The sequence below is a fragment of the Lotus japonicus genome, chromosome 1 (genome assembly GCF_012489685.1).
Source record: "Lotus japonicus ecotype B-129 chromosome 1, LjGifu_v1.2".
NCBI classification, from domain to species: Eukaryota; Viridiplantae; Streptophyta; class Magnoliopsida; order Fabales; family Fabaceae; genus Lotus; species Lotus japonicus.
In genome coordinates, this window is record NC_080041.1 from 11,701,027 (window position 1) to 11,713,606 (window position 12,580).

Genomic DNA, 12,580 nt, shown 5'->3' on the forward strand with positions numbered 1-12,580 from the left:
ATCATGTCTCATAAGCTGTGGTATTGGGTGACCTCAAAATACTAATGGACCGAAATGGCAAACTTAAGTCTAGAGTGTAAAATTTGGACCAAGCAAATTTGAATGGGAGACCTCATCACGAGAATTCTCCTCATTACGGGCAACCTAATTTCATCTTCACTGATGTTTTCATCCTTAAGGGTGATCTCATCTTCACGAGGACTTCACCTTCACGTGAAATCTCATCTTGACGGCGATTTCATCTTCATGGGCGACTTTCTCATTATGGGCAATATCTTCTTCATGAGCAAGCCCATTAGAGGGACTACCAAAGAGCAATTGTAGTTTAGATATTTTGCATTACCGGTCTTTGAATACGTCAAACACATTTCTCTCATAGTTTAAACATGTAGCCATGAAATAAGGCGGGACGGTTATGCACTAGGTTAGATTAGTTGCTTACTAGCCTATTTATAAGTGATATGTAACGAGTTATTTTCATGTTCACTTTACTTTTCCAAAAGCTGAGTTTAGAATTCTTCTCTGGTTCGAAGCTTAGTCTCTCCCAAGTTCATTGCGTGAACATTGGGGCCTATCATAGGGCACGATAAAATGTCGCTTGTCTCCACTACAAATATGTTATAGTGTTGGCTTATGCCTTGTTAGCTATTGGAAAAGGTGTATTTGGTGTGAAGAAATAATTTTTCATTGTGTTCACTAAACAAAACTGAAACTATTTCTTGAAGGCGGAGGAAGAAAGAAAGGGAGAGGGAAATTATGAAAAAGAGGAAAATGAATGAAACCGTAGGACAAAGAAAAATAAACCATGAAAGAGAAAAGAGGTAGATGAATATTTGCCACATAGACATTCTTGTGTTTGGTACTCCCTCTGTTCTTATTTAACTGTCCAGGAAGAGAAGAAACACATATATTAAGAAGTGCAATTAATTTTGTTACTTTTCATAAAAGTATTATTTGATTTCCTACTTCACCCTTTAAAATTCATATTATCTTTCCTCATTTATTGTTCCTGCAAGGACATTTCTTGGAAAAACATCATTTAATGCTCTCTTAAAACTCTAAGTGGACAGATATATAGAAACACATTTTTTTCTTCAAAGTGGACAGTTAATAAGGATCGAAGGGAGTAGTATTTACTCTCATAGTACGTACTATTTAATATTTTTCACAAATTAATCACAATATAATGAGTGCGTCATTGAAGTGTATCCGTAAAAGAGGGTGTCCAATGTCCATCATCACTCCTCTTCTTGAAGTCACTTAGTGTCATCTCTCCACTACATGGACCACATGTGATCATTTATTTAGATTTACTTGGTCTTAGTGTACTCACATTTATGTTTGTTTGAAATGAGAGAATTTGTGAAAATGAAAAATATTTGAAGAACCCACACTTTTCAAGAAAAATTCTCCTGTTTGGTTCTATAGAGAATTGAAGAGAGAGAAAAAAATATGATATGGACCACATTTTATTTTCTTTGCTAAAGTGAGGAGAAAACACTCTAGGGCACTCCTTCTTTATAATTTTCCCAAAACACCCCTCACCTAATATTTTATAACAACAATAAAAATATCAATAAATATTAATGGTACATAGGAGTAATATTTATTTTTAATTATATTTCTTGAACTATATTTTTTGATAAAATTAATTATTATATTTAATTTCTTAATTAAGGATATTGATGATATTTTACTAATGTATATTTTTCTTTTCTCCTAATTTCTTTCTTTTCATTTTTTTTCTCTCACTTTTGTTTTCCATACATAAAACCTCGTTGTTGTTTTTTATTTTATTTTTCATTCTTTTTCATACATAATTCCTTTTGCATCATAACATCTAAAAACAGGGCTTCTAATTCTAACACTCTAGGAGGGAAAACTTGAGCCAAAATTTGTTGGTTTATTTAATCTAATAGTATATTTTAGCTTAATACTCCCTCCGTTCCTATATAACTGATACTTTAAGGTTGTGGCACAAATATTAAGAAGTAGCAATTAATATTCTTATTTTACTAAAATTACTATCTAACTTCCTATTATACCCTTTATCTCTCTTATCAATTCTAACTTTTCAATTTTCCTACCAACAATAAATGAAGGACACAATTGATAAAGTAGCATTAATGCTCTCTTGAAATTGTAAAAGTATCAGTTAAATAGGAACAAAAAAAAAAACCAAATTAGTATCAGTTATTTAGGAACGGAGGGAGTATGTGATTTTAGTGCAATCTCTATCTTTCCAAAGGAAAGGCATAAATTAATACAATAGTCGAGCATTTATTGTGATTTAAGCCCAATAGTTTAGTTCATTGTATTCGTCCGATCCACAAATTTTGGAATTTTTCTCAGTATTATCTCTTTCAAGTTTGAAGTCACGATGGAAGTGGAAAAAGATTGATGCTTCCTGCAACAACTAATTAATGTGGTGGGGAATTCAAGTTTGCATCGTATATTTTGCATCAGACATTTTTTAAGAGGTGTTGGACGATATGATACTGGGTTTTCTCTTTATGGACAACAAGATATGGTTCAAGGAAATATCCTTTTCTGTTAAAAAATTTAAGACGTGTTCCTTTACGGAATTGATGTGTTTTTTATTTCTTCTGTACAATAATTGAGTTTCTTTTTCATATTTTTCTTAAGGAAAAGTAAGAAAGAAGGACAAAAAACAAGACCCACTACCCCTCATAAACGAGGTGTTTATTGCATCCGGAAGAAGCAAGGGGTTCAAGCCGATGGGCGGGAGCGAACAAGACACCAGAGCCTCCTCTTGATGCTCACACCAAACTTAGTCAGGAAATCAGCACACGCGTTCCCTCACATATTATATGCACCATCTCCACCTTTCAGGAGGTCCCCACTCTTTTTCATATTTTGTTTCTTAATGATTAACTAATATTTCGATTTAACCCTGATATTTATATTTTGTGTTAACTAGATATTCCTACAATGGACCTTATATGACTAATTAATCATTAGGAATGATTAATTTTGTTGCGCCACACATGCAAGTACAACACAAAGTTGGGGAAAGGCTGGAACACTAAAACCACTGTCACTACATCTAACTTCATCATCCTCTCCGTAAAAAATAAAATAAAAATCATCATCCTTTAAATGTAACTTCCAAAAAAAACTACAAAGGTATTTAAGTTTGAGATTAATTTCTATACACCGACGGTGTAAAAAGTTTTACACCATCATTCAATCACAACCTTCCATTTTCTATTTTAGATATTATTAAATTCAAAATTAATTGTGAGCTAACAAAATGGAGGGATGTGATTGAATGATGGTGTAAAACTTATTTACACCGTCGGTGCATAGAAATTAAACTTTATTTTTTACTTTCCATGATCTAAAATTCGGAAGTTAATTAATTTGCGGTATACGAAAATTGCATTTTGCAGTTAAGAATGCGGTACAACTTTATTTAATAATCCAAAAATTAAGTTGATGTAATGTAAAAAAATAAATGTGAATGAATTTTGGAATGTGAGTGAGAAGCCACACTCATGACTAGGGGTGAGAAACATTATCCAAACCGACCTATACCTTGTATAACCGATTCAAATTTAGCCATTATGGACGGTTGGGTCGAACTTTCAGCTTGTTCGAGATGAAGAAACAATCATAAACATATGTGACTGGTCGGATTCCTCCATGTCCATCGCTTCGATCTTCGTTGTTACTGCTCTGATCTTCGTCATCGTCGCTCCAATCATCTTTGTCGTCGCTCTGACCGTCTTCGTCATCAGCTCCGTCGCCTGACAACCCCTTCTTGTTCTTCTTGTTCCTCTTCCATTCTTTGCTTGTGATAAGCGAGCATCTCTTGGACATTGCAGGTGTTGAGGCGCTCTCTGTTGTCAGCGACCAGGGATGGTCTTGGACTTCGCTGTTGCGATCTCCAAGTGTTCTCTGTGTCTTTTTGTCTTCCTTCAATTCCCCCTCCTCACCTCACTATTGTTGGCGAATCAGATGGTGGAGTTGTGATCCATGGCGCACAATAATGTCGTCTCCTGGTTTGGTCTCATAAGTATTCCACGTTTTCTTTTTCGCCTTCCTCCTAATTACTGTTATCTTTTCAGTTTTTTGTTTTCTCAATCCTTCATAAGTAGGTGGATTCATTTAAATTTCTGAAAAAATTAATTGGGAAATCCAAAATTGTTCGTGTTTGATATGAATAGTTGAATATGATAAAAATATTAATTAGCTAAACCTTTTTTAAACATGTTTTTAATCAAATTTCCTGCAAAACATTTCTTAGAATTAGGGTGGGAACTTAACTTCCCTATTATTAAACTTTTCAAATAAATTTTACATACCTTCGGAGATTATAAATTTCTTCAAAGCATAATTCTCAAAAATATGTATCATGTAAATGAAAAAAAAAACAATACATTCAATGAAAAATGGAAACTAGTTCTGGATGAACCATAAACGCCATCAATCTTTTCCACTACACCCCGCTGTACGTGCATGTAATCATTTTGTTCAGATTTACTTGGTCGACATAGTGCAGGCCCATTCACCCCAACCCTCATTACTGCGTTTATGTTTTTCCTTTTCTATTACATTTCTATGACGTATATTTCTTTCTTTTTCCATACATATACGTCCATTTACAGCTATCATCTTAAAATAAAAATAAATAAATAGACAGATAAACTAGAAATAATTGATATCAAGCAAAGTCAAGTTCTTGAAGTCAAGCAAATAAAAAATGAAAACTACAAATAAATGCTTTTACACGTAGGCAAGGTACCTACATGATAGAGTGGAAATCAAGTACCAACACCACTTTCATATATTCTTTTTTGTAATTACCACTTTCACATATTATAGTTACTTTCTCTTATATTTCACTTCCATTTAGTTTTTCTTTTCATCTGTCTTTCATCATGTGATTTATTTCTCTTTTTTTTTTATTCTTGAGAAATACTAGAAACACATAAACACACTCGGTGTGATTGACATATTATTTGAAAAATCATATTTTTTAAGAGTTGGGAGAAACATGTTAACTTTTCAAAAAACAAACCAATCATAATGAATTGTGTCAAAAAATATGTTTTTTCTTTTTACAATAAGATAGGATTTTATTAATCACCTATCAAAAGATCGAGCAAAACATTTTTCTTACCAACAATGTATTTATCCGGATGTAGAGAAGTCTCTTAAAGATGTAATTCTAAATGTGATATATGAATCAATATGAAGAAAAACCAATGGTTAAGGAAAGAAATCCTCTCATGTGGAATTTCATTAAGTTTTTGTATCTATTCTTCTCATAAATCATAATAACAATTCCCATATATGATGTCATTTATTTAATACATATTAACAAATACATATTAACAAATACATACACAAGTACACAACACAATATACACTAGTGGGTAGGGGTGTACAAGACCCGGCCCTACCCGTCCCGACCCAAACCTTTAGGGTCGGGTTGAACCCGACCCGATCATTAAAAGAGGTCGGGTTCAGGTTGATCTTTGAGTTACCCGACTTCGGGTAGGGTCGGGTTCGGGTTGACACTCTGGCCACCCGGTCCGTCCCACATATATATTTTATAAAATTTTAATTTGTTATAATGAGTAAATGTGATACATGGTGCTCAAATTTATCTTACCATGTGTAGGGGTGCACATGAGTTGGGTTGGATGAATTTTTGTCAAAATAAAATCCGAACCGATCAAAATTGTATGGGTTGGGTTGGGTTGGATTTCACAAATTTCATCTTCGAACCCGATCCGAACAAACCCGACGAAGTTCGGATTGGGTTGGATGGATTGATTGGGTCATTTTATTAAAATAATAATATATCTGAAATATTAAAAAATCTTGTAAATATTATTATAAATTCAGAAAAAGTTATAAAAAATACTAAATATGTTACAATACTAAATAGCATGAAAATGACACAAAAAGTTATACCAAATAGCATGAAATAATATCACATAAATGACATATAGCCAAATATTATGAAAACATAAAACTTCATTACCAAATGACATGAAACAATCTAACATAAATAGTACCTAAAAAGTGAAAAGCAACACTAAATGTCATGTCATGACACCTAGAACTTAGATGTCTCCAATATGCCAAATAATATATATAAACATGTAACAAATAACTACGAACAAATACTCTAAGTTCAAATATGACAAATAATTACAAGTACTTAAGTCTCAAAGTTTCAAAAAGTCTTCACTATGACACTAGCATTCCAACTATGAGTAAAATTATAAAAAAATTATTATTATATGTGGATTCTGGGTTGGGTTGGATGGATTTGAACTCAATTCGAAATCCGATCCGAACTTGGTTGGGTTGTAGTAAAATCCATCCGATTAACCTGATTACCCGATCCAACCTGCATTTTTTCTATTTGATCGGATTGAGTTGGACGAGTTCATTGGATCTACCTGGCCCATGTTCACCCCTAAGTCCATGTGGATGAAATTAAAATGTTTAACATCTATCTTATGAATTTAAAAACGTTGGTCAAACTATGGACACTTTCATGCTCTAACAAGAGAAAATCATGTGTGTGTATTATGCACATGTGAGGCAAGTGAAGAATGAACAAACAAAATGAGTGACACGTGTAGATAGATCAAACAAAATGTAAATCTCTCAAGTGCAATAGATTATGAAAGAATTGAATCCTTTCAAGTTATTTCTTCTAAAAAATAGTTCAAACTTATATCTCTTTTAGCATGTTATTATCTTTAAATTTTACAATTAGTATCAAATAGTCTTAGACTCATTGTCTCTCGGGCCAACCCGATCACGTCCTACATAGACCCGTCCTAAAATAGACCCGCATAATGTCGGGTTGCTTCGGGTCTAGAGTCAGATTAGGGTCTATAAATTGGCCCGATCAATATTTAAGGCCGGGTTAGGGTTAATCAAAACCCGTCCCAACCCGTCTCTTGTACACTCCTACTAGTGGGTAGTGTCACCCAACAATATAGTTTTGCATTAATATTTAGGTACTAGTGATTACACTACTGGTGAGAGGTGAGTTTTTGTCGTTTTGTTCACTGTCTGGATTCTACTTTCTACCACCATTTCCCTCACATCACACACAACACAAACCCTCTCTCTCTCTCTCTCTCTCTCTCTCTCATCATCTCTTTGGAAACCCTTCTCTTTCTCTTTCTCTTTCTCTTTCTCTTTGCTTCTATACTATACTTAACACCTAGTTCTAATCACTAGTACCAAAATTCCAACCCCTATTTTTGGGTTCTCATATATTTCCTCCCTCCGATCCAATCCACAAAACTCCCCCATTCTCCACCGTCCGATTCCTCATCTCTCCCAATCTCCACCGTCCCTCCTCCGATTGGCCACCTCCACGGTTCGGTTCCGATCCACCTGGCTCGTTTTCCACCGAACCACAGCCTTTGACGGCTCCTTTTCTTTCTCCCTTCCATAACTACCTCCCTTCCTCACTCACACGTGTCAACCACATCCTGTTCGAGCTAGATCTCTGTAACCGCCACCGGAATCTCCGCAACCTTTTTCTTAGGCTGTTATGGACGACGACAACGACGGAGGAGGCGGCGGCGGCGGCCGGGATAGGCGGAGGATGACGATGTATTCAAACTTGACCGACGTGGTGCTTGACTGCGTGATGCCGTACATCCACGACTCGAAGGACCGAGATGCCGTGTCGCAGGTTTGCCGGCGGTGGTACGAGCTAGATTCTCTCACGCGCAAGCACGTCACCATCGCGCTCTGCTACACTACCACGCCGGAGAGGCTTCGCCGGCGGTTTCCTCACCTGGAATCGCTGATGCTGAAGGGGAAGCCGAGGGCGGCGATGTTCAATCTCATACCAGAGGATTGGGGTGGATTTGTCACGCCGTGGGTGAAGGAGATCTCGCAGTATTTCGATTGCTTGAAGTCGCTTCACTTTCGCCGCATGATTGTCACTGACTCCGATCTTGAGGCTCTTGCTCGTTCACGCGCTCACACCCTTCAAGGGCTTAAGCTTGAAAAGTGCTCTGGTTTCTCCACTGACGGGCTTTACTATATTGGTAGCTTTTGCAGGTAGCTTAGTTTAAACTTTTTTTCTTCATTTTTTTGGATTCTTACGTTTTATGGTTAGGCAAATGGTAATGAATCGAATCAGAAATATAATTTTTGGATACTTGCAAGTTTGGTTTATTGATATAGAGAACGTTGTGATTTTGGTAAAACTTTTCTATTCTTTGAAGCTGGACCCTTGTTGTTAATTTAGAATAATTCAGAAAATCATGATGATAGCTTCCACCTGGGATTCATGTAGTGGTTTTAGAGTTTGTGCTTTCATTTAATGTTTTGGGATTTTGTAACCTGCTCTAGCTCCACTACCAATAGTCCACTTGTATTGGGACCACTGTTGTCAAATCGTGATTGCGGACCATCACGGTGAGTCAAAAATTCATTATTTCAGCCGCGGCGAATAGCGCGCTATAGTGACAATAGCAGCGTCGCGATTAGTCAAAAATCCGTTATAGCCGCTATTTGATAACACTAATTTCGACAGTGTTTTTTTTGTTTTTTCAACCTTTCTGGTAGTACTTTTTAATATTCTAATATTTTGTGGGATAATTTTATGTTTCACAAATTTTCAGTAAGATTTGTAACGCCACTTATTATTATTTTTTTTTTGAAAATCCTCTGTTTTGTTACTGTTATACTGCATTTCAGATTGCTTAGAAGGAAGCACTCTTGTGATCTGTGATGACTAGTCCAAAAAATTAAGTGCATATTTGTGTACACTGTGAAAACTACACTAAGTCAAAATTCACAGTGGACAGAAGCAACTTTCCTTAGCTCTTGCAATTTGTCTACTGTGATTTTAGCTTCACTGCCACCCATGTATTCAAACATGCACTAAATCTATCTAAATTGGCTCATTTCATGCTGCTTGAGTTTCAAATCAATATACCTTTTAGTCATTGATCGCTAATAAGTATGTCTAAAGAAGATGGAATTCCTGTAATTGTTGACTAAAACCGATGTTGATCAAATCCTTGTAATCTGTGAGGAGCATGGTCGCAGAGTCCTTAGAATCATGAAAGATTCATACTTGTGTTCTTTCATTCGTCCGGGATATAAACAATCCTATACTTATATGCTTCAATTAAAAATGTTAGCCTTATAATTTATCTCTTGTCTTTTCCTCTTCTCGCAAAATTTTGGAGACTGGCTTGGGTAGTGTTAGTTGATCCTCTGTATTCATTTCTTAGGACATTATCTTATGTAAGATTTTTATGACATGTGATTCAAACCTACGGTATTTCTCAGGTGTATGAATCTAACATTTGCTTCATGTGCCTGTTTTTTATAAATTAGCGCAAGTCTGAGTTCTGAAGTTGGATTTTTTCATTTTGGCAGGAATTTAAGAGTCTTGTTTATGGAGGAAAGCTCTGTTGTTGAGAATGATGGTGACTGGCTCCATGAGATTGCTTTGAATAATTCAGTTCTCGAGACACTGAATTTTTACTTGACCGATATTGCCAATGTCAGTGTTAAGGACCTCGAACTTATAGCCAAAAACTGCCCCAACTTAGTCTCTGTGAAAATCACTGATTGTGAAATCTTGGAATTGGTGAACTTCTTTCGATATGCTACTTCTCTAGAAGAATTCAGTGGAGGTTCCTACAATGAAGAACCGGAGAAATACTCTGCTGTATCGTTACCAGCAAAATTAAATCGGTTGGGCCTGACATATATTGGAAAAAATGAAATGCCAATCGTGTTCCCTTACGCAGCCCTATTGAAAAAGCTGGATCTTCTTTATGCAATGCTTGATACCGAGGATCATTGTACCTTAATCCAAAGGTGCCCCAACTTGGAAGTCCTTGAGGTAAGTTTATATAACTTTTCTCATTAAAATTGGTTATCCTTAAAAAATCCATGTGATTACTATTTTCTTCATTTGTTTGGTGGTCTTAATGTTCCATTTGTCACATGAATAGAATGCAATAAGACATTCTGTTCTATTTTGTTCTCTTTTGATTCTATTCTTTTTAATAGAATTAAAATATACCACTTTTATTTCCTTTGTTTTGTTCTGTTCTACTTTTGATATGCACAAAATACAGAACTTATCCACCAAATGCTATCTTAATTTCTTTTGATTTAGCCTTCCAAATTGATATATACACCTCTCTAAGTGTACTCCACAGGCACAAACATGCTTGCATATATTGATGTGAATCTTTGATTACATAAAAGGAGCCATGAAACTATAAACTGAAAATTAAAATACAATGTATTTGGATAGTAGGTTATTTTGAATGAGTGATTAGACAAGATTTGAAATGTTATTAATGAACCAATAATCTTTCTTTATGGGCAGTCAAGAAATGTTATTGGAGACAGAGGATTAGAAGTACTTGCTCGCTGTTGTAAGAGGCTGAAAAGGCTTAGAATTGAACGAGGTGACGATGATCAAGGAATGGAGGACGAAGAAGGTGTAGTTTCCCAGAGAGGACTAATCGCCTTATCACAGGGGTGCCTAGAACTTGAATACATGGCTGTTTATGTATCCGACATTACAAATGCATCTCTAGAGCAGATTGGTGCTAACTTGAAAAACCTTTGTGATTTTCGCCTAGTCTTACTAGACCGTGAGGAGAAAATAACTGATTTGCCACTTGACGATGGGGTGAGGGCTTTACTCAGAGGTTGTGACAAGCTAAGAAGATTCGCCTTGTATCTCAGACCTGGAGGCTTAACTGATGTAGGCCTTGGTTACATAGGGCAATACAGTCCAAACGTGAGATGGATGCTTCTTGGTTATGTTGGGGAAACTGATGCAGGTCTTTTAGAGTTCTCAAAAGGTTGCCCCAGCCTTCAGAAACTTGAAATAAGAGGGTGCTCCTTTTTCAGTGAGTATGCACTAGCTATTGCTGCAACTAGACTCAAATCTCTGAGGTATCTTTGGGTGCAAGGTTATGGAGCTTCTCCATCTGGGCGTGATCTTCTGGCCATGGCTCGCCCCTATTGGAACATTGAGTTGATTCCTTCGAGACGCGTGGTTGTTAATCATGAAGAGCCTATAGTTCAGGAGCATCCAGCACATATTCTTGCATATTACTCACTTGCTGGACCAAGAACAGATTTTCCAGATACTGTTATACCTTTGGATCCTGCAGCAGCTTATGTTGTTGACACATAAAGTTGTACTTGTACATACCTTTTTTTTTTTCCTTGAAAATCTTGTTTGTAAGTGATTGCAGTGTTTTAGCAGAGGTTTCTAGTTTTCTCTGAATTCGTAGACATTATAGTCTTGCAATAAAACACTTTGTTTCTCTTTTTGTAATTCAGATATGCTTCTTCTTCAAACTGGTGCTGCTAGTTCTCTTTCCCCTGAAGATGCTCAAATTTGTGAATATAAAGGATTGTTTTTATGTATTATTTGCCTCTACTTTTTTTGTGTTTTTAATTTGTGATCTTGCTTAGCTTTCTCACATCCTTTTAATTGTGTGAGATGTACCTTCTTTAGGGTACCAATATGGTCTTTCCCCTCAAATGTCTTGCTTTATTTGAACCATTCGTCACTCTTGATTAAACAGCATTTTAAAGAAAAGAACTACACAAAAATGAATAGATAAAATTGTTTATATTTTAAAGGGGCTGAAAAATTCAGATTTGTTTTGTCAACAGTAAATGTTGATGTTTCGGTTCATCAGACAATTTAACTACGAAATTTAACATTCACTGGTAAGAAAATACTGGCTTCATAACTGAGCTTGTTTTGAAATGACAAAGAATGTGGTTGCCTACACCTGTACCTCATTTCTTGTCTAAAGTTATGAAATTATCTTTCTGCTGCCATCACCTTAAAATCAGTGCCCGTTACGGTTGTCACCCCATCAATGCCACCCATATCCATATTGTAGGGAAAAGGATCATTCGCAAATTGAAGAAAATGACAGTCCTCATTCATAAACAATACTAACTCAGGTAACTGAGTAACGTGACCCAGAGAATTAACATTTTAATAATTTTTTTACCTATTATGTGTGACACGAGGATTAATATTTTAATGATTTGTTTTTACTGATTTTATGTTACACGGGAATGTACTACTTTGATAAATGTTAATAAATTTTTTTGCTCATCATGTGACACGAGGATGTAACACTTTGATAATTTTTTTACTTATCTGGCCGGCCCAAGGGTAAAGTCACCCAAGCAAGGGCTTTAGGCCTCAATTTTTTCTTTTCTTTTTACTAAGTAAAAAAGGCCCCCAAATTTTTTTTACTAAGCAAAAAAGGTCTCCAAAAATAAAGTTTACTTTAGCATTCATTTAGGTAATAAGGCATCACTTTTAAGTTCGCTTTAAGCCTCCTTTAGTGTTGGGCCGGCCCTGACTTATCATATTATATATACACGGATGTAAATTTTTACCCAAAAACATGTAAATTTTTTTAAACATCATGTGACACGAGGATGTAATTTTTTTTACTTATCATATTATATATATACCAAGGTGCATTGATTGTCTTTTTGCCAGTATTTCATATAAACTTCAGTTTTTAAGTAAAAAAAACATGTTCCA

General features: G+C 35.5%; 1 protein-coding gene across 1 annotated transcript; it reads left to right on the top strand.

Annotated features, from left to right (window-relative positions):
- The first annotated feature begins 7,108 nt into the window (after positions 1 to 7,108).
- On the top strand, positions 7,109 to 11,430 carry LOC130733621 (coronatine-insensitive protein 1-like). Its single transcript, XM_057585848.1, has 3 exons — positions 7,109 to 8,073; positions 9,406 to 9,877; positions 10,373 to 11,430. The coding sequence occupies exons 1-3, from the start codon at positions 7,556 to 7,558 to the stop codon at positions 11,192 to 11,194; spliced, it is 1,812 nt and encodes a 603-aa protein (XP_057441831.1). The 5' UTR covers positions 7,109 to 7,555; the 3' UTR covers positions 11,195 to 11,430.
- Positions 11,431 to 12,580: the final 1,150 nt, after the last annotated feature.

Coding starts and splice junctions, on each gene's coding strand:
- LOC130733621 (XM_057585848.1), top strand. CDS start 7,556: ATGGACGACGACAACGACGGAGGAGGCGGCGGCGGCGGCCGGGATAGG. Junction 8,074..9,405: donor TATATTGGTAGCTTTTGCAG/GTAGCTTAGTTT, acceptor TCATTTTGGCAG/GAATTTAAGAGTCTTGTTTA. Junction 9,878..10,372: donor CCAACTTGGAAGTCCTTGAG/GTAAGTTTATAT, acceptor CTTTATGGGCAG/TCAAGAAATGTTATTGGAGA.